The sequence below is a fragment of the Fomitopsis serialis genome, assembly GCF_022376445.1.
Source record: "Fomitopsis serialis strain Sig1Antser10 chromosome Unknown B0H18scaffold_182, whole genome shotgun sequence".
NCBI lineage: Eukaryota > Fungi > Basidiomycota > Agaricomycetes > Polyporales > Fomitopsidaceae > Fomitopsis > Fomitopsis serialis.
The window spans coordinates 1-26,926 of NW_025955142.1; the positions used below are offsets into that span (position 1 = coordinate 1).

Genomic DNA, 26,926 nt, shown 5'->3' on the forward strand with positions numbered 1-26,926 from the left:
CTTGACCTCGAGAGACGACAGTGAGTACTTACACCGCTCATTGACCTGCACTAACGCATCTAGATATGAAGTGCGAGCCAAGCTCAAGAAAGTCCGCGGCGGTGGCAGTGCCGACCCTTTCGAGATTGATGAGACGGACCCGGGGATCGGCTCGGAGCGGCGCACTCTTCGTCGCGAACTCGAGAAGTGGCGCGACCTGCAAGCCTCTGTAATGCCTCACATCGACTTCCCCGACGTCGAGGCGGACGAAGCCGGGAAGGATGATGAAGACTGCGGGTCGCCCGAAGATGAACCCTTGGTTGTTCCTTCGGACTTCTCCACCTCGGAGCGCAAAGACCTCGGCCTCGAAGCGTTAGCTGTTTTCGAACGTCGCATCCGCCTAGGCCACGCCTATGATCTGCTGAACGCAGTGAAGATGTCGGTGAACCACCAGGGTGCGTTTCTCTCCGACAAGCGCAAGCACGCGCGTGGTCAGAAGGACAATACTCGGTCGCAAAAGCAGGTGTCCGCCGCCGCCGCACGGACGCGAGTGCTGGCTGGCTTGTACAATTACAACCGCGACCGTCTGCTCGCCTTGTCCACACCGCTACCTCCGACATCCTCAAACCAATCAATATGGAGCAAGACCTCAAAAGCAAGAACTGGAGAAAGCCCCGCGAACAGGGCGATAGTCGCGAGGAGCAATCGTGGATATGGACTGCCATCCCACCTTGGACGAGCAAGACTGACGCAGATGCTTGGCAACTAGAAGGTCAGTCGTCGGTGTAAGTTGGTTTTCGCGACGCTAACTATTGTTGAAGTCGATCGAGTCCAGTGGTTCCGAGCTCGGCGGACCTGGCACGAATCAACGAAGAGATTAACAAGCTGCATGCCGAGTTCAAGCGCACGATACTCGGCTTCAAAAACCTGTCCCTGGCATGGGAGTCCGCCGCTCTGAAGACTCAGCTCTCGGACGGTTCACGCGCGTATGCAAGGAAGAAAGCTGACATGTTCCAAAAGCTCAGTGATCAATGCTCAGAGACGTTCGCGAAGGCGCGTAGGGATCCCGAGAGAAGTGGGATTACTCCGATGTAAGTCGTACTGTCGGGGCTGCTATGGTACTGACGCTCTGCACTAGACTACGAAAGTGGGGATTCGGAGACCCCTGAGGTCGCTGGACACGCGGAGGGGGAGAAGCAGGACGAGCAGAGGCGAGGGGTCGAGGGATCTGGGCGACGAGCATGAAGGAACTCTTTGCATGTCTGAGGAAGGTAGCACCCAGGTGTGTTCTATCTCGCGCCCGGCTGGGCCTTACTGCGCATGCTGACGTTGTCTGCGGAAGCATGCCAGGCAAGAGCCTGCGCTACCTCCCTGGCAACGCTTGTGGTCCCCTGCTGGCTGCCAACGTTTCGTCTCCTGACGCCCATGTGGGGATGGATGCTCAGGCTTTGCCGGGTGACCCCATCCTCCTTGTGTCGTAGGAGAATGCGCGCTGGTCTCCTGCGGCGTCCGCCTGCTATTTGTTGCCGAGCCCGCGTCGGCGTGCACGAGCACGCCTCTGGATGTCCTGCGGCAAGCTGCGTTGATGTTCGCGTTGGGATCGGCCCGGGTGATCGCATCCGCAGTTTGCTAAAGGAAGCCCGCCGCGCCGCTCTCTAGCTCGTGCACGGAGCCTCACTCCAACTGTCGTTGGGCTTCTCCACCCTCACCGCCGGGTGTGCCGGCGTGCCTCAAAGCTCCCAACCATGCGCCAACTGTGCGCACCCGGCTTGCCTGACCCTTTTCGTACTTGTACTGTGATGCATATTACGCTCCCCGCCTCTGCCTGCCCTCCGCAAGTTCGTCTCGCCGGCACCTGCTGGCACCGCCCTGGCGCGCTGGCGGCCCTCCCATGTGGCCTCCTTCCTTCTGGGCGACGAGAATAGTCATGTTGTATGCTAGGATTAGAATTGTTTTGGGGTTTGGATAAGAGAGTACGCATGCTACAGCTAATTCTATAGTACTGTACCTCTGCTCGAGAAAGCGCGCATGGAGGAGGTCGTCGGGCCTTTGTGCGAGTGTCAAGCTCGTGCAGCAAGCTGCACCCTTCGCGGGCTGACCTCGGCCCCAAACCTCCGTCTAGCTCGCCCTCGACATTCCTTGACGTGGTCTACGACTGGCACGGACTGTTTGGATCATGTCCAAAGGCACCTGGTCGAATCCATCACACGCCAGCACCCACTCATCCACAGCCCCTTCATCGCCCTCAAGTCACTTCGTCACCTGCCACCGGCAGCGGCCCGTCACCTTCGCCTGGCGTACGTCCCCTACTGCGCCGGCCACACGTCACCCCGCAAACGTTGTCGCCCATCGTTTCATCCACGCGCCTCACTCCGCCCATCGTTGCCGATTGCTGGCCGTTGTCCCCGCCACCCTGCCCTTCGCCACCGCGGCTCACGCATCACCCTCACGCCTGCCCGTCGTCCACGTCACATATCGTCTGCCCTGCCCACTATCAGCCATGGCTGACTTTGCTCACCGTGGCACGCAGCCCTTCGATCCGAATACCGCGGAGTTACCGCTCTCGGACGGTTAACCCTTTTGGGCACACCGATGCGCGTGCTTGACTCGCGCTCTCTCACCGCCTGCCACCCTTGCCCACCTCCCGCCGTTCAGTCTGTCGCCCTCCCGACCTCAGATCACCGCCCTCGCCCACGGATACATCATGCCCAACCTGCCCTCAAGAATCTGCCATTGCGCAGGCCGCAGGCGCCACGCAAACGCGCCGGCGCGGACACGTTCGCAACTCTCAAACCAGCGCGACGAGCGGTCGCTACGGGCTCTAGCGACGCGTCAAAATCGTGGCTGCGGCCGTGAATGGGGTGGGGAGTTGAGGATCAGGTGGAAGAGGAAGGAACGAGGGTGCATGTGCCCAGCGGGGCTGCCAGAGCAGGTGAGTCGCCCCCGCCGCCCCCTTCGCTACTACCCATAAAAACCGCTTTAGTATGCATCTCCGGCAGCGTGCTGCGTGGTCGACGCCTGCAGACCCCGGCGAGGTCTGCCGAGGCCGCCGCGTCGTGAGATGCTAGCGAAGCCACCACGCGGTCGTCAACAGAGGCCCAAGACCCGAGGTCCCACCATCCTCATGCAGGGCTCGGGGAATGTCACCATGCGTCGCCCCAGGGGTGCTTGCTGCCGTGAAAGTACACATCGGGCACGAGGACCACGAATGAGCGATGTTCCGCGAACAAGCACCCGACTAAGGACCCGACCAACAGTAGCCCGTTGAGCACGGCCCCAGAGAGCGCGGATGACTGCGAGCCCGGCTAGCAAGAGTCAGCCCCAGTGCGACCCCACCGGACATGACACGGATGAGCGCGACGCAGGTGAGTACGAACCCGCTCGCGGAGGAGCGACACGAGGCTCAGTGTCAACAGGACTCGCACGACGCTGACGTGCGCGGCGCACACGAGCTCGACGATACAGTGCGCGGCCACGGGATGACGATGGGAAGCAGGAGGTTATAAAGGAGCATCCCGGTGAGGGCCAGCGGACCCATGACGAGACCTGATCGGGAGAACGCCCAGGGCGCGTGCGATCAGTATATGTGCAGCCAAGACAGACCTGCTGAGCAGGAGATCGCCGCGGTTGAGCCCGGCAAATCCAAGCACGAGAGGGACGGCCGTCAACGAGCAGTTGCACGCCGTGGACGAGTCCTGAAGCAGGTGCCCGCGAAGTGAGCAGAATCGGAATTGACGCAACGAGGATGACCACAAATATGACCAGGATGTGCTGACCAAGACAAACACGAGCGGGATGAGTGAGTGTGGGCACCATGAGCACGAGCAGATCGAATGTGACGGGCATGGGTGTACCGTGATACGGATGAGTAGTAGTATGGATTAGTAGTAGCCTAAGTACGGATTAGTAATAGCTTAAGTACGGGTTAGTAGTGGCCTAAGTATAGATTAGTAGTAGCCTAAGTACAGAGTAGTAGTACTGTATGTACCAGCCTAAGTACGGATTAGTATGGCTTAGTAGTAGCTTAAGTACGGGTTGGTAGTGGGCTAAGTACAGAGGAGAAGTACAGAGGATTAGTAGGAGCCTAAGTACAGATTAGGAGTAGCTTAAGTACAGATTAGGAGTAGCTTAAGTAGAGAGTAGTAGTACTGTATGTACAGATGTGTAGGAGTGTAAGTGTGGATTAGTACGGATTAGTAAGAGTTTACATACAGATTAGTAGTAGCCTAAGTGCAGATTAGTAGTAGCTTAAGTACAGAGGAGTAGTAGTGTAAGGATGGATTAGCAGGCCTAAGTATGGCTTAAGATTAGCTTGAGAATGGATTAGTAGTACCCTAAGTACGAATTACCATGAGCTTCAGAATGGATTAATGAGATTGGATGTGATTGACAGCATGTACTGTGCAACTTGTCTGGCCCAACATACCTGTAAGTGAGACAGATTAGTGAGGATTAGTGTGGATTAGCAATTGGATTAGCACTGGCTAGTGCTATGGATTATGTGAGGATTAGATTAAGGTTAATCGTGACTAATCGAAGGATTAGAGCAACTTGTCTGGCCCAACATACCTGTAAGTGAGACAGATTAGTGAGGATTAGCAATTGGATTGGTACGGGCTAATGCTATGGATTATGTGAGGATCAGAATAAGGTTAATCCTCGTCAATGCAAGCATTAGATTAACAGTAGTTCATTAATGTACCCCTTTTAAGCTAAGAAATGTTCATTAATGAACAATCATTAATCCAACTTAAATGACAAAGACGGGCGAACAGGATCTGGCAGAGCTCCTTATGTGCGAGCATGTGGAGCTTCGGCAGCAGGAGTTGCATGCGATCGAGGAGCGGGACGAGATGCGGGAACCGGGCACCGAACCGTTCGCGCAAGTTCTTGCCATAGATACACGCAACGTGTACGTGAATATGAAGTGCTTCAGCTCTTGTAGCCCTTCCAGGGCTCCAGCCAAGGCGAAATCCATGTGACCGTACCTGCTTAACGGTCAGACAGCGATGAGTATGTGTGGGAGCTCGCATACCGTTCGCCCTTCTGTAGATCGACCATCGCACCGGGACGGAAGCACCCATGACGAATACAGATGACCGCCACTACCCCGCTGACCTCCAAGTTTCGAAACTTGCCAGGCCGCTGGGCTCGTCCCACTTTGAATCCACTACAGGTCTCCGGCTGAGTGTAGGAAGTCAGGCAAAAGAGCAATCGAGGACGGATGGATACGGACCGCAGGCTCAGAGTCTATCGCTTCTAGATAGCTCTGCATCTTCGACGGGTGAACGAAGTATCCTTGACCTTCAGAGAGGCTGACATCATCGGGATCGTCGCGCTTGCGCTTTTTCTGCAGGCCGTGATTGCCATCTCCTCCGAGTTCGGAGGCGTGTATGTATCTGGCTCAATCAATTGACCAGGCGGTCCAACCACCCATTGCGTTGGACACTCACGCTAACTCCGATGGGGTGTCTTTCCAGTTGGCGGGCATGTTGAAGCCTGGCCACGGACAGGCAACACACGGCACGGTGATGGACGGAGCTCGATTGGGCAGGACTAAGCCGTGAGGTAGCCCGGCTCTTTTCTCCGCGGTGAGATGCTGCCAGACACGTCCTACGACGTTCATCTCACGGTATCGATTCTGTACGCCAGTTAGAATCGAACTCGGTACGGACGAGAGAACGTACTTTAACCGTTCGCGTGCCCGAATTGTCGGTGAGTCGACGGAGCGCATTGAAGTAGTCGTAAGCACCCTTCTTGGAGGTCAGGAAATGGAGGTCCCATTGACGAAGAACGTCGAAGCTGAACGCGCTCTCTGGACGGTTAAGAGTGGCGGGAAAGAGGCCGGCACGAAGGAGTTGCGAGACTGAAGGTCGTCGGCTTGGACAGTGGCATTCGTGGATGATGACGCGGTGCACGCCGTTGCTGTGCGTGATGGTGTACGTGATGGGGTGGGCTGCTGATAGTGCGTACTTGCACGGGAGGCCGCCATGTCCGAGGTACATCTCGAACCCGAGGTCAGACAAGTCCTTCTTCTCCAGGTAGCGGCCGTTCCATGTCTCAACCCAGTGAAGTGGATTGAGCCGGTGTCCATCGCGCACGCACTCCTCGCACTGGAGAGGACACTGTAGGCAATCGCGGCATCGAGACGTGGCTTTCGATCTTTCACATGCGCATGGCATGTCGAGCCCGGCAGGTACCTCGGAAGCGAGGATGTCCTCGAGGATATCCTTGAACCGAGGTTTCCATTCCTCCAGCACCCGTGAGATCCCATTCTGAGGAGCGCAGTGAGCGCCGCGCGGAAGTGCTGGGGTGAATAGACATACCTTCACCGTGCGCTCCTTCCCCTTCCCCTTTCCCTTCCCCTTCCCCGACTTTGTCTCTCCCGAGTTCTCGTCTCCTTGCGCCGGCGTCGGGCCGGGGGAGCGTGGGATGTCCGAGGGCGCAGGCGCAGTGCTCGCATTAGGGGGACTCTTCAGACGCGGACGCTTAGGAGGCGGGGAGGACACGATGCGGCGGCTGACCGAGGCGGAAAGTCGAGCACGGCCACGAGGGCGAACGGAGATGGTTTCCGTGACCGCTACCACCGGGGCATGGATCCCCTCGATATGAACGTGAGGTCGCTTGGCTCGCCCTTGCGACGCGCTCATCGGAAAGCGTTCGCCCACGGCAAGCGTGCAGTGCTCGCCCAGGGGACGAAGTCTCGTCGCCGGCCACCAGCGCGTCGGGACACGGTTCGCGCTGCGGCTTGTCTGCCACACCGTACCCCGAGGACGCTGTCATGCTGACACCACACGTATAGATTGCTACGCAAATCGCGATATGCTAAGTCTACAGAGAAGACACCTGCGCGATTCAAGCTCGCGCCTCCTCCGCTTCATCGAAACAGGCGATGACCATGCACTGCACACGTTGTCCTGGGGGCCGATGCGCGGAAGCACAGCATCACCGTGCGGTATCTTCGAGACGGCACGGTTAGATGGACCCTGGCGGCGCCGGAACGAGCTGGACTTACTTAATTGGGCGTGATCCGCATCCACTGCGTCGGGGAGCAGGAGCGACGCCCACGCCGAAAGCTCTGATGAGACCGGCATACGCGGTTGATGCGCGTCGCAGGATGCTGCGAAGCGACTGCCGAGCGATGAGCACGGTTCACGCGGACGGATGCACAGGGCACACCAGTGTTCCTCTGCCACTACGGGACAGCATGGGCCCGGCCTTGCTTCGCACATCGGAGGTCGCTGCCAGTGAGCGCGGTAACTTGGCTGTGGCCGTAGCACAGCGCGTCAAAGTATTAAGCCGACGAGTTTGAGCGAGACAAGGGAACATAAATGCATACCTGAGTTGAGGGCGTCGTCGACATGTTGAGTACACCTGCATTTGGATGAGCAGGCGATGCGATTGCAGACTGACAGAAACATGTTGAGCCTGGGGAGCGCCACGTTCGCGACAGGACTCACCAATGTGCGACAATTGACGTCTCCGATCGTGCACTTGCGAGTCTTCCATATGTACAGTGCGTCGTGGTAGCCCAAGTCTTGCTTTCGGTGATTGGCGGTGCACGGACTTCTCAACCGCAGGCAACCCTGCGGGAGCGAGTCGTGTCACGGAGGCAAAGGTAGCCGTCAAGGCTCCTCGCACACCCGTCTCTTCCTGTGGCCGGGCGTGTACTTGCGGCGATGGTTTCGAGGCGAGAGCTTGAGCAGGGTCTAGCGAGGTCGCCGGGCGATCGTTTGAACTTGGGCACGGTGCATCATGGAGTCGCGAGGGCGAGAGGCCCGGGATTAGAGCAACAGCGTCAGAAGTCGGAATAGAACGAAGGTGAGATGGCGGATTAGAGGCATAGGACGAAGGCTTGAGAAGGCGGATTAGACGCGGATTAGAGGCAGCGGATTAAACGTGGATTAGAGGAGGATTAATACGCGCTAGGCAGTGTGATTGGTTCGAACGGCCAAGTCACGTGCAGGTATCCCGCGGTTCGCGTCGGGCCAACCAATCGCGCTCCTTATCCTACCTAATCCTCACATCTTAATCTGGTCTTAATCCCGTTAATCCCTCTAACTTCCAATCCCGCTCTAATCCTCTTCCCTTTCCTCGCCGGCTCGATCATCCTCAAGCCCGCCTCGACTTCGTCAAAACTCGACGCGACAACCTCAAGCCGCCTTCGACATCCACAAGGCCCGACTCGACGACCTCTAGACACCTGGGACTTCCTCCTGAGTGGCGCGACCGAGAGCTCTACGCTCAGAGTTGACCCTCTTCGACCACTGTGATCGTCTTGGTGTGTTAACGCCAAGACGACCAGTTCCTATCGCTCTTTCACGGACCTCGGCAGAGATTGCGTCTGCAACCGCACCCGTACGTTCTCTCGTCGTTTCTCCTGTGGTACGCCAACTAACTCGTCAAAGCGATCCTCGTTCAAGTTCGTCAACACGACGCTCTTGTCAACCCAGTAGAGCCTTGAAGGATCATTACCCTCTGTCGTTGTAAGCTACACTACATACACATCTGCCCTTGTCCCGCTAACCAAAGTGTCGTCTCACGCGCGTATAGTCAGTGACGATGTCTCGAGCGTGGGGCACGTCGTCGGGTGTGCCATCGTGAGTACCAGCTCTCTTGCTAGAAACAGACGGTCACACGACGCACAGGACATCGAGGGCGGGAGTTTCTTCGCGAAGCACGCAGGACGTGCGGTTGTAAGCGAGACTATAGTGTGTCTTTCTTTGGTCGCTGACCGTTCCGATTCCAGCGGCCCAGCAACCAGGGAGCGTCGACCGATGGACGCTCCCCTGCGCCCGACCCATTGGGATCCCTTCACGTCAACGGAGCTGTGTGCGGCTGGCGGGGCGCGGGAAGGCTCGGCCGAGGAGCGACGCCTAGCCGTTTTCGGCCTAGATAGTAGGGAAGGAAATGGCACGACGGATGAGGCGGAGGAGTTGGTTCTGGACGCAACACCGCATCTGTTTGGTGCGCATGAAACGTTCGAGGTTGTGATATGACACTGACAACCATTTAGGTGAAACTAATAGCCCGATCGAGTTTCAGTGGTGCGACGGTCGGATCGCTACTGAGTGGAAGATGGACCGCAGGGCGGTCGTGACGACGCCCAACGCGACGTGGATGCCGGAGTTTCCTGTCGCAACGCCCGGTCGAATCTGCACTCGCGTGGATGGGCGATGGGGGCCTCAGGAGTACTCAGTCTGGCCTCAGCTCTATCATTCTAATGTCGTGCACCACGCCTGTATCCCCGCCAAGGGTACGACGTTCCTGGGGCTTAGCTTCGATTATAACGTTATCTACGATCCAGTCCCGGATAGCGAGTGGGAGCACGATCTGGCATGTGGTGTGCCGGACTTGGGCCGTCTGCAGCCGCAGTTCCTTGCGCTGCTGAAGGCCGACGCGCGCGGCGTGATGGAGAGGTTCCAACGCGTCGGTGGTGGAATGATTGAAGACCAAAAGAAGTTTGGATACCACCTCTGCGCGACGATCAGCCAGGCCCTCGACCGACTCACACTCCTCCCGACTTGGCGCACACATGCTATCGCCATCGCCGCCCACGTCTCCAGACTCTGCCTTGAGCTTCTGGGGCTCATCGTGCTCTTCGAAGTGGTGCAGCCACGCGTGCGTAACCTCTCGCGCCCCGCCAAGGAAGCCCTGCCCTTGCGTGGTGCATTCACGCACAATCCCGCCACCGCGCAGGGCCTCTTCCGCCTTGGGATTCCGGTATGGTTCATCCAGCCGCTCACTAAGCTCGTGCGCGTGCGGGAGGTCTATTCATACCCCGACGCGATCTCCTCGAAGATGAGCGATGAGCTGTCGTACCCGCGGTTGTACAGCGGGGAGGGAGACCTGTCGGGGATAGTGCACCATCCGGGGGACTGGCCCTTCAAGATGCAGCAGGAGGTCCTTCAGACCCTACTGGATGCCGAGTTGCCGTCGATGCCCAGTGAAGGGGACGAACCAGCGTCGGCTTCGTCTGATGCCCGCCCGACGAAGAAGGCGCGACTGGACGCTGATGACGGGCGCAAGAGTGTTCAGGCTATGACCTCCAGCACGCGTCGCTCTTCGCGCCCTGCTCACCGTGGGCATCGCGCTCAGGCAGTGGCTGTGGAGCCACACCCGTCATTGAGGTACAAGCGTCTGATGGACTGCCCGGTCCCGCTGATGTGGGCGGACGCGTTGTCGGCCGTCGGTACCCTGCCTCCTCCGAAATCTTCGTCAACGTACTACTGGCCGCCGCCGTTCGTCTTCGAGGGGCCAGGAGACAAGATCAACCGATACTTCCGGAACTACGTCCGAATCCGACACTTCCTTCGCCAACGTCTGCTCGACCCCACCATCAATGCCGAACCACTGCGCGTAGCTGAATGGCGTGATGCCCTTTGGGGCGAATACAAGGTGCAGGCCGAGGAGCCGTCGAAGAGTGATCCTGCGCCTCGCAATAAGGAGCGACGACAGCTCCACCAAAACATACGGCGGCTGTTCTCCGCGACTGCAGGGCTCCCCTCGTACGACGCAAGTCAGACTGGGGAATGGGGGTCGACTACCGTGATGGCTGAGAACGTCACGCACAGCGGCTTGCGCGCCCAGATACTCTGGGAGATACATGAGGTTAACTGGCGGTGCGAGCTTCGTGAGCTCGATAGTGTACTTACCGGATCGCGTGCCTGGGGTACGTTGCAACGCTGGGAGCGAGAATCGGCGGTGTGTCGCGTGTGGAGTGTAGAAGGTTCCGGGCTGCGGGTGATACCCCTTTGGGAGCAGGACGGAAAATCGTGTGCGTCGTGGGTCTCTCCTCCACATAGCCAGTGGGCTGTTGCCCGCGTGACATTTCGCGAACTGCTGCGCGTCATGGCTCGGTGGCCGGGTCTGCCAGACGAGTTGAAGGTCAGTCCCCCGGAAGCGATCATAGAGTATCAGGCCGAGGACTACAAACGATTACAACAGTCTGTCTTAGCATTCTACGTCCGCTCCTTCGTTAACGTCTTTCACCGCCTTCCTGTCTCCCCCGCTGTGTTCCCCGACAATTGGTTGTAACGATAGACATGAACCCAAGACTCTTTTTCGTCGCTACGCATGATGTTATACTGAACTGCTCTAAATATATCGAACTTGGCGATCTGGATCGCCACGGAACGACGGGATGAACGTCGGTAGGCGAGCATTTTTTTTTCGCAAATATTAATCCCCACCACACCGTCACATCCGTTACGGAGCAAATAAGGCTGCCCCATTCGCGTATAAAAGGTCGAACGGACACCGCAACAAGACGGCACTCATCTGACATCATGGTGCGCAGCGATCCTCGCGTCAAGGAGATCGTCAACGACTACCTCCCCTCGAATGCTCGTCTTCGCCAAAATCTACTGCCATGCGAGACGTACCCCGACGTGCGTCACGTCGCCATCGTTAGCCTAGGAGCGTCAAGCGCGTCGAGCTTGGGCAAAGTCTTCGGGATCGTGAGTCAGCTGTGGTTCTCTCGGGGGTTGAACTGATGTTCTAAAACAGTGTACTCTGCCCCGACACCGTCGATGTGCGAACCACCTCAAGCCCGGCGCGCTGCAGATGACGGAGGCGCAGCTCTACGAGGTCAGAGCCCGCGTTGCAAGTCTCAACCCGCCTGCCAGAATTGGTGGTGTCACTTTCGTTGGCGCCCAACTTCCCCCCGCGTTGATCGCTGCAGCCACCGGGCCAGGGCGCCCTCATCTCCAGACGGAGACGGTGGTCGTTTATGTATACATAAGGGTAAGCCCATTTGTTTCCGCACTCGTCCTTGCTCTAATATCGTCGTAGGACGGGGACGTTCCTGTCTCCCTCCCACTTACGTGTGTGGACCGTGGCATCCAGCTGCAACTCACGTTCCGTCAGCCGATTACGTGCGACATCCTCTCGCTGAAGCCGCGGGAGAACTACGAGTTGTATGACGCCCAGTTGGGAGAGTTTGTCGGCTTCCCGCGAGTGAACGAGCATCGTTACTTCCTTCGCGATGAGGTCCTCGTATACAGGGCTCCAGGCGTCGTGGACTGCCCCGGTTTGGAAGATCTGGTGCTCACGAGTCAGCAGGTTCTTTACGACGGCCCGGCGCCCTTGCCGTCGCTGCTGCAGCACATGCAGGCTCGCGACTCGGGCGACCGCAGCCCATCACCTGATCACAGCTCGCAGGCGCTCCTGGTGTCGACGCCGGGTCGCGTTTTGCGCTCAGGGCGTGTCATTACGTCCGATGCGAGCCCGTCCACGTCGTCCACGTCTTCTCCGGGCTCCAGTCGGCGCCACAGTCTGCCTAGTTCTTCGACCGGAAGCTCATCGGCGGGACACAAGAGGAAGCGCGGCGATCTCCCGGCGTCGCCAAGCAAGCGTGCCGCAAACAAGGGGAAAGCCCGCATGGAGGAGCCGGACGACGCGGACGAATCGGATGACGAGGTGTGGGTGGTTGTTGACGACGATGAGGAGATCGAGATGCTCGTTTCGAATTGATCGAAGTAGGAGATTCGTTGTGATGTGCTGCCGAACACGTATACCCTAACGCTCCGGAAAATCCCCACTCCGTTATCTTGGCCTCGAATTACTGTTTAGACTAATACTACGCGCGTGATCTCGTCCTATGGCGCTATATTACCCTCATCGCGCGCTCTCGTTCACAAGTTGCTGTTCGCTTCGTCCTTTGCTCGCGTGGTAAGTAAATATCTTGATTGTGTGAGTGACCGTTCGAACTCATAACACATCGTTTGTCGCAGACAATTATGGTGCCGGCAAACATCGCCGCAAACGACGGCAGACGGCGCCGTCGGGGATGGACGCGTCAGTTCCGCGCGATCTTGTCGAGGTACCTGCACGAATGGAGGCGAACGTCACCTACCGACCGCCAAGCTCGCGCTGGAATCATCGCCGCCGCTCAGCATGCGATCCAGCAAGACCCCTCTTGGCAACCGAACGTTGTGGACGAAGTGGTGGTACGTTAGCGTCGTCGCACCAGATGGACAGGCGTTCATGTGTTCGCAGGCGATCAAGAACTACTTCAAGAATCATTATGCGTAGTAGTACCGTACTGTGCGCCTGCGAGAATGTAGACACGAGGCTATCTGTCTGCCGTAGGACTTAAATCATATGGTCTCAGAGCCGATCGAGCGGTGTAGCCTTAATGCCATCTCGCGTCCGTCTTCAACGGTGGAGTGGCCGATCAAACGGGTTGTCAGGCACGACGGGAGAGGAATTGGGCGATCAACCGCACTATCATCGAATAGAATGACAGGCCCGGGACAGGCCGGCTCGCATCTTTCGGGGAAGCGGGCAGCCTCGTTATTCAGTTCACTTTATGTCCATGCGAGTTCCCCACACTGTCAAGTTTCAACGTACGTGTCCCTGGCAGAACAGGAGTTGTCACTGACTGTGGATTTTGCAAGCCGAACTGAATGGCGGGCGACCAAGGCGAACTCACGGGCGAGGGATCCGGGGGCCCAGTGGCGGCCGCGGGCCCGAGCATGAAGCCCCTTGAAGAAGCGCGTGCGAAGGCTGGCAAGGGCAAAGTCAAGGGCAAGGGCCGCCCGCGTACTAACTGGCAGTTGTACCAAAGGCCCACGATTCTGGCAGCGGCTCTTGCAGAGTGGCGGAAAACCTCGCGAAAGGACCACGCAGGACACGAAGCAATCCGTAAAGAGACGGTGAAAAAGATCGAGCTGGATACATGGCCAGAGCCACACTCCCTAGAGAAGGTAAGTCTTCATCCCCGGTGTCCAATTGTATTGCGTTCCACTGAGAAGTCGCGCGATCAGGCGGTGTACAACTATTTCAAAAACCACGGCTATCCTAGTGCGAAGACCCCGGAGTTGAGCACGACAATCCCAGACCGACTGACCTTGAAATCCAAGCAGTTGTTCAAGAGGTCTCGGGCGAAAGGAGCCTCGGAACTCTGGGCCAGCGAGAACAAGGACGTCATCAAGGCCAAGACCGAGAAGGGTGGATCGGGAGCTGGTGGATTTCAGGCTCAGAAGCGCACGGAACTCTTCAAAGCACTGCCTGCGGACGTGCAGCAGGGATACCACAACCAGGTGGAGCACAAGACAGAGCCTTCTGCGGAAGAAGAAGAAGCTGCGATGGAACAGTTAGTGGCGTCTCGCAATGGCATCGCGGAATGCTGACCATTTTCGCAGGAACCGCAAGTACTTGTCGCGCAGGCTGACCAAACTTCTGCAGAGCACCAGTGGCAGAGGCCTGACACGCGTAGGCGACGTCATGTACTACGTCCAAATCGCGCTGAGGCATGGCAGCAAACTGGCACTCGCACAGTGAGTGATCTATGTCATACTGTGCATGTTTTGTTGACGTGACTATGTACATAGCTTGTATGTTGGCGACACTCTCGTCACCAAGGAGGGCGAGCAGGGGTTCATCGACTACGCCGATCTGCAGAAGGAGCATGAACAGTGGGCCGATTTTGCGCACAAGGTCCTTCGTAAGTACTCACAGTTTCTTCGATCGGCGCCGACATCGTTCGACATGCTCTACAGCGCGTCATCTCGTCGGCGAAGGGGACGGGATTACTTACCGAGAAGGCCAGCCCTTGCTCCCGCCTGCCGACGAGGATTGGTCCGTCGCGAAGACGAAGGAAGTCCTCAACCTGTACTTCCAAGCCTGCTGGGGTGAGTAGAATAAGTGTACTGCTGGAGCCACGCTGAAGTGCTGCTCTGCAGATTATGCTCACCGAGACGTTGACGACGCATCGTCATTGGTGTCCCCGGAGGCGATCAACGCAGAGCTGGGGGCGCGAAACTGGCCAACTCCTGAGACGAAAGCTGGCCTGTTCACGCTGTGGGAGAACATCCGGAGTGCAGAGGGCGAGGATAACGCCTTCTGCTTCGAGTACGTTGAGCCACGAAGCAGCCGTGCGGCGACACCTGACATGAACGGGCTCAACAACCTATTCGGATCGGACAGTGATGACGAGGATGATAGTGACGAGGAGGATGGTGACAAGGAGGATGGTGACGAGGAGGATGGTGACGAGGAGGATGGTGACGAGGAGGTTACGAGTGTGATCAGTGGTGAGGGTGACGGTACTGACGCGACAGGCGAAGGCGAGAGCGGTGTTGAGAACACTGGCGAGGTGGGGGGTGAACACCAGGACGACGACCCCGACCACGACGACCGCGATGACGGCCACGACCACGACCACGACAGCCACGACGGACGGTCGTCTTCGCTACGCCCTAGCGAGAGTGCTAGTCGTATCGAGGGCGAGCTCGACGAGGAGCCGGATGCCCAGATCGCCGTGAATTCGGGCGCTCGTCAGACTAAGGTGTTGAGTGACAAATCTGCGAAGGAGACCGAGAAATCACGTCAACAACCAGGTAAATCCGCCTTATGTGAGCATGTCAAAGAGATGCTAAACATTTCGCAGCCGTGAAGATTGCCAAGGTGCGAACCACCAGACGCAAGCGGGTGGATAGCGAGGCGGAGCCTGAAGACGGTAGCGAAGACGAACACCAGGCGAAGAAACACAAGGCAGGGAAATCGGACAAGCAAGGCGGAGGGGTGGTCAAGAAGAAGTGAGTATCATACTTTCCCTGTAGCATCAGCTAAGTGACGACCTGCAGGGGTAGTGGTGCATCCAAGGGAAAGAAGTCGGATGAAGTGGTGCCCTCTAGTCGCATGACAACTCGGTCGACTACCAACACTGTGAAGTCAGTCTTCCATTGTCCCCGTGTAGTGAGTTTATCTGACGTGCATCAAAGAGCAAGAATGCGCACTCGGGGTGGCCGCTAACGGCGTCGAGATCGCGCCCAACGCGGCTCAAAGGCAATGGACTGATACATTACTTGACGAGCCGGTAGCTTTTCCTCACCGTTGAGAGGTTTTTGACGCACCCGTGCTGTAATTCTCGGGTCTCACGCCTTTTCTTTACTTGATTACGAGGCTGCGGGATAGTACCATATTGTATCTTTCGCTCACTGGGACTTCGTGCACGCTCTATGCACCTTATTCAATGTGTTCTTGACGGTTCGCTTCGTGGATGGCACCGCAATGCACGTCAAATCAATTGGCATGAGCTGACGGCCATATACGATAGCTCGCAGTCTTCAGCGAGGCACACTCGACATCTCTCGAAGCCAATGCCGCCGAGCATCGAGTGGGGCGCTCGTAGCGCCCATCGCTCACTTCTCGTCCGCGACTACCTGTTTGACTACGACCGACATCGACACTACGCCCATCTACGCTACAACCACAGCCGTTTGTCCGTGCGTTCGCGGGCAACCGCAGCATGCACCGATCGTCGTGCCAACAAAATGGCATTGTCCGCTGCCAGTGCCAGCACCCGCCCATCGCACTCTCGACTGCCATCATCGAATACTGCGACCTCCCGACCTCTTCAAGCCCAAGGTTCTCGCGTCATCCAAAGGACGCGTGAACGTGCACGCAAATGAGCACACGATTATCGCGGCGTCGCTCAGGCGGCATGCAACCCGGACTCGACCCACACGACGCGCATGGAGGAGGGAGAAAGAACATCTACATGGAGGTCCCTAGCGAGGGCTCAAAGGCGAAGGTAAGTTTTCACTACAGGCGGCTACTCTGTCGCCGACGCGTCTGCTCGTTAACCCATGTCACAGTCTCCTCGTCGACTTGTCCTTCCGTTCCCGATGGCATCCCTGACGCAGTCATCAGGTACGCTACACATTCAACCGGTTGGCCGACTCGCTAACATATCCTTTCGGCCACTTCCGCCTTTTACGGATTTCCGAAGAACTTGGCGATGGTAGCCCCTGATCTATGGCGTGCCGCAAGTTCCATTTGCGGAGATGGGTAAGTCTGCCGCACGTATATGTACGCGTTTCACTCACTTCCCGCCACTCAACCTGCAGGTCGACGTGGCGCAGAAGGTGCGCAAACACGTCACCGGGTGCTCTGTCAACAGCCGTGCCCGAGCACAAGAAGGGTCGGGGCCGCAGGGAGCAGGGGAGGACGCGGTCAAAGGAGCAGCATGGTAGGCGAGTCAATTCCCTTTCGTCGGCTCTACGCAAGGCTGACCCTTGCCAGCGAGAGCTTGCCGACGATGGCCCCAACGACCCGAGAGCGACGAGGGGCATCAGCCCGCTAACCACGCGTTCGGCGAGCACTATTAGCGGACTGCCTATTGGTCGACGACGACACCGGCCAGCAAGAGCACACGGAACACGAACCCGCCGAGCAAATGCACGCTCAGCTCGACTCACGGTGGTACATACGGGGCCTGGGCGAGTGGCAGCGCGCTGAGCGAGAAAAGCAGGCTGGAGCGCGCCGAGCACCAGCCGAGGGAGCATGAGATTGGCGAGGAGCTCGTCTGGAACGAGAACAGGTGTGTCAACCTGGCACGAGTTCGTTGTCCTGCGGCGGTATAGACGCTAACAACCGTCCTCGCAGACCGTCCTGACCCAGCTGGCGCTGTCCGTGCTCATCCCCGCCGCGTGCCTGAAGCCGCGCCTCAGATCCGTGACAAGCTGCGCATCTGCCTCCCGGGCGTGCACAAGCCCATGACCATCCAACGCGCAGCTGATCCACCGTGCAGATGGGCCCCTGCCAGTGGGCACACAGTCGACGAGGGCCCTGGGCGATGGTCGTCTCCGTTCGAGATGGTTGAGTGGCGAGCTTGATGGTATATTCCTTCATTTTCTATTCTTCGTCATCACATATGCTCATCGTAGGGCAAGATTCGCTATGGGGTCGGCATAGTCACTAAGTACGGCCCATCGTCCACTCGCGCCAAAAATCACGGGATTGCCCTTTTTGGAAGGACGAACCCTGTTGGGTCGGTACTCGTCAATCACCCGCCCTCTCCCACTACCTCCCCCCTTCCTTCTCCACCTCCTGTTACTCCCTCGGTGCCCCTCAACATCGGAGACACACAATCCTCCAAACTCGACACGTCGACGGCACACAAACACAACCACATCAGCGTGTTCGCGACACGTCTCAAACCAGCGCGACAGACGGACATGCCGGGCTCTAGTGGCGCCTCAAATCGCCGCTGGAGCCATGAGTGTGGTGGAGAGGCGTGGATAAGGTGGAGGAATGGGCACGAACAATGACCAGCAGAGCTGCGAGAGCCGGTGAGTTTGCACACGCCTTGTCGCCGCCGCCGTTGACCACCACTGCCCGTTAAGACGACGCCCGACCCATCTCCTACCGCGCGCTGACTGTCGTGCGTCAGCGCATCGGGCACGAGCCCTGCGAATGCGGGGCCACGGAAAGCATAAAGCGCGGCCGGCGATAGCCCTACGAGATCAGCCCCAGCGAGCACGACCATGCTAAGGACCAGGATGCGCAGTGGTCGCCTCCTGAGGCGCTGCCTGACAATCAGGAGCCCCCGCGGCAAGAGTCGGCCCAGGAATACTTCACCAAGCAGGAGCCACTCGTGGGGGCCTCCGGCGAGCGTAAGCACACTAACAACGAGCCCGCAAAGCAAGACCCTACCGGACACAATCACTTTGAGCGCGACGCAGGTGAGTCAGAACCCACCGCAAATGATCCACACGAAGCTCAGTGTGACCAGAACCAGCACGATGCAGAGCAGCACGATGCGGATGTACGCGACGGGGACGTGCGTGGTGATACCGTGCGTGGCCAGGATGGCGATGGCAAGCAGGAGCTTGCCAAGGGCCACCCCGCGAAAGCCGACGGCAAACATGACCAGGAGAATGTCCAGGACATGGACGATCGGCTCGTACGTGCCTAGGGCATGCTGGAGACAGCCGTCGACACCGAGGATGGGGCCGGCAAGCCGGGGCTGTCAATGGTGCGGGCGAGCGCAAGCACGACGAGCACTAACCCGACGAGGACTGACCGACAGGCATGAGCTGACTGAGTAAGAGGCTGACCGAATCCGAGTGAGCCTAAGCTGGGCGGATTGTGGTAGCATAAGCACGGACGAACAGTATAGATCAGGAGTAGCATTAGGATGGATTTAGAGTAGCCTAAGTACAGATCAAGAGTAGTGTAAGTACAGGTAAGTAGCAGTATAGGTACGGCTCAGTAGTAGCATAAGTATGGATAAGTAGTATCGTAAGTACAGATTAGTAGTAGCTTAAGTACGGACTAGAAGGAGTTTAAGTACGGATTAGTAGTAGCCTAATAACAGATTAGGAGTAGCTTAAGTACAGAGTACGGTACTGTATGTACAGATGTATAGTAGTGTAAGTGCGGATTAGTAACAGTGTAAGTATGAATTAGTAGTAGCCCAAGTAGGGATCAGTAATGTTAGTAAGTACGGATTAGGAGGAGCTTAAGTAGGATTAGTAGTAGCCTAAGTACAGATTAGGAGTAGCTTAAGTACAGATTAGGAGTAGCTTAAGTAGAGAGTAGTAGTACTGTATGTACAGATGTGTAGGAGTGTAAGTGTGGATTAGTACGGATTAGTAAGAGTTTACATACAGATTAGTAGTAGCCTAAGTGCAGATTAGTAGTAGCTTAAGTACAGAGGAGTAGTAGTGTAAGGATGGATTAGCAGGCCTAAGTATGGCTTAAGATTAGCTTGAGAATGGATTAGTAGTACCCTAAGTACGAATTACCATGAGCTTCAGAATGGATTAATGAGATTGGATGTGATTGACAGCATGTAATGTGCAACTTGTCTGGCCCAACATACCTGTAAGTGAGACAGATTAGTGAGGATTAGTGTGGATTAGCAATTGGATTAGCACTGGCTAGTGCTATGGATTATGTGAGGATTAGATTAAGGTTAATCGTGACTAATCGAAGGATTAGAGCAACTTGTCTGGCCCAACATACCTGTAAGTGAGACAGATTAGTGAGGATTAGCAATTGGATTGGTACGGGCTAATGCTATGGATTATGTGAGGATCAGAATAAGGTTAATCCTCGTCAATGCAAGCATTAGATTAACAGTAGTTCATTAATGTACCCCTTTTAAGCTAAGAAATGTTCACTAATGAACAATCATTAATCCCACTTAAATGACATCACTGGTTCGCCCTCTGTTACACGTGGGGTGCAGGGCTCACACACGGCGAGAGCGTCGAACACCCATGGGCCGAACACAACCAAGTTGGTCTCAGTACGCGCGAGATGAGCGTCGGTCATCGCCATGACGCTCTCAACGCCGTTCACAACCACTGGAATTGGTGCAAAGTGGAGGGTACGGGTGCGTGCTATTCCTCAAGTACATATATCTTTCGTTGCTCACAAAGGATGTCTAGCGTCGTTTCTCGCTAGAAAACTTAAAGAAGCGTTTACACTGCAAGACCAGAAGAAGAATCTATACGAAGCCCTCACCGAAGTCGCGGGGGACATCGTCAAAGACTGGAAGGCCATGCAAGCCGACATCCCAGGGCCTGGCGGTTCGGCGACAGGCAGCACAACGATGCAGATGCGGAGGCAGTCGAAGAGAAAGGGCCAGGGCAAAGCTAAGGCTAAGGTCAAGGGCAAGGTGTCGGCGACGGCTGCCGACGCTGCACAGAACGTGTACATCCTTGATGAAAGCAAGGGTAGGACCTGTTTCTTCGTCTCAGTCCGTTGATATACTCACCTGTTGCATTAGTTCCGAGCGCCGGGAAGGCCTACGAAGAACTCGTCAAGCTCGAGATCAACCCTAAGGCAGACTTCACAACAGCTGCCGCCGATCAAGTCCCGTCGGGAACGGTGAATTTCTTCAGGAAAGGGCTTGACCTCGAGAGACGACAGTGAGTACTTACACCGCTCATTGACCTGCACTAACGCCATCTAGATATGAAGTGCGAGCCAAGCTCAAGAAAGTCCGCGGCGGTGGCAGTGCCGACCCTTTCGAGATTGATGAGACGGACCCGGGGATCGGCTCGGAGCGGCGCACTCTTCGTCGCGAACTCGAGAAGTGGCGCGACCTGCAAGCCTCTGTAATGCCTCACATCGACTTCCCCGACGTCGAGGCGGACGAAGCCGGGAAGGATGATGAAGACTGCGGGTCGCCCGAAGATGAACCCTTGGTTGTTCCTTCGGACTTCTCCACCTCGGAGCGCAAAGACCTCGGCCTCGAAGCGTTAGCTGTTTTCGAACGTCGCATCCGCCTAGGCCACGCCTATGATCTGCTGAACGCAGTGAAGATGTTGGTGAACCACCAGGGTGCGTTTCTCTCCGACAAGCGCAAGCACGCGCGTGGTCAGAAGGACAATACTCGGTCGCAAAAGCAGGTGTCCGCCGCCGCCGCACGGACGCGAGTGCTGGCTGGCTTGTACAATTACAACCGCGACCGTCTGCTCGCCTTGTCCGACACCGCTACCTCCGACATCCTCAAACCAATCAATATGGAGCAAGACCTCAAAAGCAAGAACTGGAGAAAGCCCCGCGAACAGGGCGATAGTCGCGAGGAGCAATCGTGGATATGGACTGCCATCCCACCTTGGACGAGCAAGACTGACGCAGATGCTTGGCAACTAGAAGGTCAGTCGTCGGTGTAAGTTGGTTTTCGCGACGCTAACTATTGTTGAAGTCGATCGAGTCCAGTGGTTCCGAGCTCGGGCGGACCTGGCACGAATCAACGAAGAGATTAACAAGCTGCATGCCGAGTTCAAGCGCACGATACTCGGCTTCAAAAACCTGTCCCTGGCATGGGAGTCCGCCGCTCTGAAGACTCAGCTCTCGGACGGTTCACGCGCGTATGCAAGGAAGAAAGCTGACATGTTCCAAAAGCTCAGTGATCAATGCTCAGAGACGTTCGCGAAGGCGCGTAGGGATCCCGAGGAGAAGTGGGATTACTCCGATGTAAGTCGTACTGTCGGGGCTGCTATGGTACTGACGCTCTGCACTAGACTACGAAAGTGGGGGATTCGGAGACCCCTGAGGTCGCTGGACACGCGGAGGGGGAGAAGCAGGACGAGCAGAGGCGAGGGGTCGAGGGATCTGGGCGACGAGCATGAAGGAACTCTTTGCATGTCTGAGGAAGGTAGCACCCAGGTGTGTTCTATCTCGCGCCCGGCTGGGCCTTACTGCGCATGCTGACGTTGTCTGCGGAAGCATGCCAGGCAAGAGGCCTGCGCTACCTCCCTGGCAACGCTTGTGGTCCCCTGCTGGCTGCCAACGTTTCGTCTCCTGACGCCCATGTGGGGATGGATGCTTCAGGCTTTGCCGGGTGACCCCATCCTCCTTGTGTCGTAGGAGAATGCGCGCTGGTCTCCTGCGGCGTCCGCCTGCTATTTGTTGCCGAGCCCGCGTCGGCGTGCACGAGCACGCCTCTGGATGTCCTGCGGCAAGCTGCGTTGATGTTCGCGTTGGGGATCGGCCCGGGTGATCGCATCCGCAGTTTGCTAAAGGAAGCCCGCCGCGCCGCTCTCTAGCTCGTGCACGGAGCCTCACTCCAACTGTCGTTGGGCTTCTCCACCCTCACCGCCGGGTGTGCCGGCGTGCCTCAAAGCTCCCAACCATGCGCCAACTGTGCGCACCCGGCTTGCCTGACCCTTTTCGTACTTTGTACTGTGATGCATATTACGCTCCCCGCCTCTGCCTGCCCTCCGCAAGTTCGTCTCGCCGGCACCTGCTGGCACCGCCCTGGCGCGCTGGCGGCCCTCCCATGTGGCCTCCTTCCTTCTGGGCGACGAGAATAGTCATGTTGTATGCTAGGATTAGAATTGTTTTGGGGTTTGGATAAGAGAGTACGCATGCTACAGCTAATTCTATAGTACTGTACCTCTGCTCGAGAAAGCGCGCATGGAGGAGGTCGTCGGGCCTTTGTGCGAGTGTCAAGCTCGTGCAGCAAGCTGCACCCTTCGCGGGCTGACCTCGGCCCCAAACCTCCGTCTAGCTCGCCCTCGACATTCCTTGACGTGGTCTACGACTGGCACGGACTGTTTGGATCATGTCCAAAGGCACCTGGTCGAATCCATCACACGCCAGCACCCACTCATCCACAGCCCCTTCATCGCCCTCAAGTCACTTCGTCACCTGCCACCGGCAGCGGCCCGTCACCTTCGCCTGGCGTACGTCCCCTACTGCGCCGGCCACACGTCACCCCGCAAACGTTGTCGCCCATCGTTTCATCCACGCGCCTCACTCCGCCCATCGTTGCCGATTGCTGGCCGTTGTCCCCGCCACCCTGCCCTTCGCCACCGCGGCTCACGCATCACCCTCACGCCTGCCCGTCGTCCACGTCACATATCGTCTGCCCTGCCCACTATCAGCCATGGCTGACTTTGCTCACCGTGGCACGCAGCCCTTCGATCCGAATACCGCGGAGTTACCGCTCTCGGACGGTTTAACCCTTTTGGGCACACCGATGCGCGTGCTTGACTCGCGCTCTCTCACCGCCTGCCACCCTTGCCCACCTCCCGCCGTTCAGTCTGTCGCCCTCCCGACCTCAGATCACCGCCCTCGCCCACGGATACATCATGCCCAACCTGCCCTCAAGAATCTGCCATTGCGCAGGCCGCAGGCGCCACGCAAACGCGCCGGCGCGGACACGTTCGCAACTCTCAAACCAGCGCGACGAGCGGTCGCTACGGGCTCTAGCGACGCGTCAAAATCGTGGCTGCGGCCGTGAATGGGGTGGGGAGTTGAGGATCAGGTGGAAGAGGAAGGAACGAGGGTGCATGTGCCCAGCGGGGCTGCCAGAGCAGGTGAGTCGCCCCCGCCGCCCCCTTCGCTACTACCCATAAAAACCGCTTTAGTATGCATCTCCGGCAGCGTGCTGCGTGGTCGACGCCTGCAGACCCCGGCGAGGTCTGCCGAGGCCGCCGCGTCGTGAGATGCTAGCGAAGCCACCACGCGGTCGTCAACAGAGGCCCAAGACCCGAGGTCCCACCATCCTCATGCAGGGCTCGGGGAATGTCACCATGCGTCGCCCCAGGGGTGCTTGCTGCCGTGAAAGTACACATCGGGCACGAGGACCACGAATGAGCGATGTTCCGCGAACAAGCACCCGACTAAGGACCCGACCAACAGTAGCCCGTTGAGCACGGCCCCAGAGAGCGCGGATGACTGCGAGCCCGGCTAGCAAGAGTCAGCCCCAGTGCGACCCCACCGGACATGACACGGATGAGCGCGACGCAGGTGAGTACGAACCCGCTCGCGGAGGAGCGACACGAGGCTCAGTGTCAACAGGACTCGCACGACGCTGACGTGCGCGGCGCACACGAGCTCGACGATACAGTGCGCGGCCACGGGATGACGATGGGAAGCAGGAGGTTATAAAGGAGCATCCCGGTGAGGGCCAGCGGACCCATGACGAGACCTGATCGGGAGAACGCCCAGGGCGCGTGCGATCAGTATATGTGCAGCCAAGACAGACCTGCTGAGCAGGAGATCGCCGCGGTTGAGCCCGGCAAATCCAAGCACGAGAGGGACGGCCGTCAACGAGCAGTTGCACGCCGTGGACGAGTCCTGAAGCAGGTGCCCGCGAAGTGAGCAGAATCGGAATTGACGCAACGAGGATGACCACAAATATGACCAGGATGTGCTGACCAAGACAAACACGAGCGGGATGAGTGAGTGTGGGCACCATGAGCACGAGCAGATCGAATGTGACGGGCATGGGTGTACCGTGATACGGATGAGTAGTAGTATGGATTAGTAGTAGCCTAAGTACGGATTAGTAATAGCTTAAGTACGGGTTAGTAGTGGCCTAAGTATAGATTAGTAGTAGCCTAAGTACAGAGTAGTAGTACTGTATGTACCAGCCTAAGTACGGATTAGTATGGCTTAGTAGTAGCTTAAGTACGGGTTGGTAGTGGGCTAAGTACAGAGGAGAAGTACAGAGGATTAGTAGGAGCCTAAGTACAGATTAGGAGTAGCTTAAGTACAGATTAGGAGTAGCTTAAGTAGAGAGTAGTAGTACTGTATGTACAGATGTGTAGGAGTGTAAGTGTGGATTAGTACGGATTAGTAAGAGTTTACATACAGATTAGTAGTAGCCTAAGTGCAGATTAGTAGTAGCTTAAGTACAGAGGAGTAGTAGTGTAAGGATGGATTAGCAGGCCTAAGTATGGCTTAAGATTAGCTTGAGAATGGATTAGTAGTACCCTAAGTACGAATTACCATGAGCTTCAGAATGGATTAATGAGATTGGATGTGATTGACAGCATGTACTGTGCAACTTGTCTGGCCCAACATACCTGTAAGTGAGACAGATTAGTGAGGATTAGTGTGGATTAGCAATTGGATTAGCACTGGCTAGTGCTATGGATTATGTGAGGATTAGATTAAGGTTAATCGTGACTAATCGAAGGATTAGAGCAACTTGTCTGGCCCAACATACCTGTAAGTGAGACAGATTAGTGAGGATTAGCAATTGGATTGGTACGGGCTAATGCTATGGATTATGTGAGGATCAGAATAAGGTTAATCCTCGTCAATGCAAGCATTAGATTAACAGTAGTTCATTAATGTACCCCTTTTAAGCTAAGAAATGTTCATTAATGAACAATCATTAATCCAACTTAAATGACAAAGACGCCATTGTCGGTGCGAGTCTGAGTCGTACGGGCCCATGTCCGCCGCGTCTTTACACGCGTCAAGGGAGACATCGTAAGATTGGCCGCGTTCCGTCTTGCAGTAAGTCAGATGGCCTCCCGTCGGAAGCGCGACGGAGGTTCGAACTTTCATCGGCATCGTCCCCCAAGCGGATATCGCCGCTCTAGAGTCGTCCTGCATCGCGAAGTTGAAGGAAGCACCGTTGACTCGACCCTCGACTCGGACTGTACAGCTCACGGCGTCAACCTGCTTCGCCGTAAGTGGGACGCCATCCCGACGTGAAGGCGGCATGGTGAACCGCGTGCCCTTGGTGACGCCATTGATAGCACCTGCATCCACGCGGAAGGTCTCGTCATCGATGCGCTTGATAGCATACGAGTACACCTCTCCCTCCAACAGGCTCCGACTGAGCAGCAGTCGATCCCTATGCTTGCCGTCGCACGTGGGATGTTGCCAGGTCAGGGGCAGTGGCCCTCCGCACAGCTCCGTCGCCTCAGCGCTCACCAGAGCATCTATGAGACGTGCGTACGTGAGCTGGCGCAGGGGCTGCTTCTGGGCATATGCCTTCCGCAAGAACGCGAGGAGGCTGTGCGTGAACGTTCCGCGTGTGCGGGGCTCGCAGTTGCTGCGCCCGTCGACGACAACTCGGACCGTGACGTTCGCCTCGCGCGCATACCCATCTTCTTTGCACGCCGCCAACAGGACGTGCGAGTTCCGCGCCGCACCAAAGAAGCCCTCGGAAGTGACCGGTTTCACGCCGTGAGCGTCGTCTACAGGCCAAGTCCATATAGTGTGATCGAGTGTCGCCTGTATGGGGAGGCGTTTAACTTCGGGATTGAGCGCGCGTATCCTACCAGCACAAGGGATCTGCGCTTCACGCGCGAGGCCTCTAGAGTGACAACTGTCAATGATCGTGACCTGGAGATACGAAATCGATGTCAGTGTCTAGTAAGTACTGAGATAGGGATACCAGATAAGGTGCTTACTATGTTGTCTCCTTTCTCGTGCGCCAAACGCCGCATGAGCCCATCGAACGTCCGGCCCGGGATGCCATTGACTCCCCCGTTTCTGTTCGTTGTGTGAACATCATACGGGCAGATCGTCTCGATCGTGTCGCCCTGCGAAGCCGCCCAACCGTCAGGCGCCCTTTCGCGATCCCCGTGGCCGGCGTAGAAGAACACCAGGGCATCTCCGCGGCTGATGTCAGGGTTGGAGATGAGATGTTCTTCAAAGCGACGAAGAATCTCGCTACGCGTAGCTTTCTCGTTGCTGAGTCTGGCGATCTGTTTGGAGGGGACCTGCAGAGTCTCCGTGAGGAAGTCGACAAAGTCGTCACCGTCATTGACGCAGCCTTCCAGCGAAGTGATCTTCGGGTCCTTGTACTTGTCGATGGCGATGACAAGTGCAAAGATGCTTTTCCGCACAGTGGGTCTACGTATCAGATGGTCAGCATTGTCATGTCAGGGTGGATAAGCATTGGCCGCACTTAGGTGGTGGCGGTGCCAAAGGAGACCGAGGACGCGGC

The 26,926-nt window shown here is 57.1% G+C and overlaps 9 protein-coding genes across 9 annotated transcripts; 7 read left to right on the forward strand and 2 right to left on the reverse strand.

The window, feature by feature from the left end:
* Positions 1-211: 211 nt before the first annotated feature.
* On the forward strand, positions 212-1,148 carry B0H18DRAFT_1126101 (uncharacterized protein; the record flags this gene model as incomplete). Its single annotated transcript, XM_048035115.1, has 4 exons — positions 212-434; positions 500-751; positions 815-1,070; positions 1,118-1,148. 4 exons carry the CDS (start codon positions 212-214, stop codon positions 1,146-1,148), a joined length of 762 nt encoding a protein of 253 aa, XP_047886093.1.
* A 3,823-nt stretch (positions 1,149-4,971) lies between these two features.
* B0H18DRAFT_1088007 (uncharacterized protein) lies at positions 4,972-6,161 on the reverse strand (the record flags this gene model as incomplete). Its single annotated transcript, XM_048032220.1, has 4 exons — positions 4,972-5,163; positions 5,216-5,378; positions 5,433-5,620; positions 5,667-6,161. The coding sequence occupies 4 exons, from the start codon at positions 6,159-6,161 to the stop codon at positions 4,972-4,974; spliced, it is 1,038 nt and encodes a 345-aa protein (XP_047886094.1).
* Positions 6,162-9,057: 2,896 nt separating this feature from the next.
* On the forward strand, positions 9,058-11,016 carry B0H18DRAFT_887962 (uncharacterized protein; the record flags this gene model as incomplete). Its single annotated transcript, XM_048041205.1, has 1 exon — positions 9,058-11,016. The coding sequence occupies one exon, from the start codon at positions 9,058-9,060 to the stop codon at positions 11,014-11,016; it is 1,959 nt and encodes a 652-aa protein (XP_047886095.1).
* A 251-nt stretch (positions 11,017-11,267) lies between these two features.
* Positions 11,268-12,453, forward strand: B0H18DRAFT_1126104 (uncharacterized protein; the record flags this gene model as incomplete). The annotated part of the gene is made up of 3 exons (XM_048035116.1): positions 11,268-11,438; positions 11,488-11,724; positions 11,773-12,453. The coding sequence occupies 3 exons, from the start codon at positions 11,268-11,270 to the stop codon at positions 12,451-12,453; spliced, it is 1,089 nt and encodes a 362-aa protein (XP_047886096.1).
* Positions 12,454-13,388: 935 nt separating this feature from the next.
* B0H18DRAFT_1126106 (uncharacterized protein) lies at positions 13,389-15,738 on the forward strand (the record flags this gene model as incomplete). Its single annotated transcript, XM_048035117.1, has 10 exons — positions 13,389-13,688; positions 13,749-14,081; positions 14,127-14,135; positions 14,170-14,261; positions 14,316-14,428; positions 14,484-14,615; positions 14,667-15,323; positions 15,374-15,521; positions 15,570-15,656; positions 15,708-15,738. The coding sequence occupies 10 exons, from the start codon at positions 13,389-13,391 to the stop codon at positions 15,736-15,738; spliced, it is 1,902 nt and encodes a 633-aa protein (XP_047886097.1).
* A 691-nt stretch (positions 15,739-16,429) lies between these two features.
* Positions 16,430-18,685, forward strand: B0H18DRAFT_1126107 (uncharacterized protein; the record flags this gene model as incomplete). Its single annotated transcript, XM_048035118.1, has 10 exons — positions 16,430-16,519; positions 16,759-16,776; positions 16,836-16,957; positions 17,132-17,308; positions 17,519-17,585; positions 17,655-17,989; positions 18,046-18,059; positions 18,114-18,151; positions 18,224-18,452; positions 18,519-18,685. The coding sequence occupies 10 exons, from the start codon at positions 16,430-16,432 to the stop codon at positions 18,683-18,685; spliced, it is 1,257 nt and encodes a 418-aa protein (XP_047886098.1).
* A 1,250-nt stretch (positions 18,686-19,935) lies between these two features.
* Positions 19,936-20,112, forward strand: B0H18DRAFT_853200 (uncharacterized protein; the record flags this gene model as incomplete). The annotated part of the gene is made up of 1 exon (XM_048039623.1): positions 19,936-20,112. A coding segment is annotated over one exon (177 nt), but the record flags the coding sequence as incomplete, so codon positions are not given.
* Positions 20,113-20,867: 755 nt separating this feature from the next.
* B0H18DRAFT_850835 (uncharacterized protein) lies at positions 20,868-21,708 on the forward strand (the record flags this gene model as incomplete). Its single annotated transcript, XM_048039606.1, has 2 exons — positions 20,868-21,381; positions 21,440-21,708. Coding segments are annotated over 2 exons (783 nt in total), but the record flags the coding sequence as incomplete, so codon positions are not given.
* Positions 21,709-26,339: 4,631 nt separating this feature from the next.
* B0H18DRAFT_887977 (uncharacterized protein) lies at positions 26,340-26,813 on the reverse strand (the record flags this gene model as incomplete). Its single annotated transcript, XM_048041209.1, has 1 exon — positions 26,340-26,813. A coding segment is annotated over one exon (474 nt), but the record flags the coding sequence as incomplete, so codon positions are not given.
* Between the last annotated feature and the right edge of the window lie 113 nt (positions 26,814-26,926).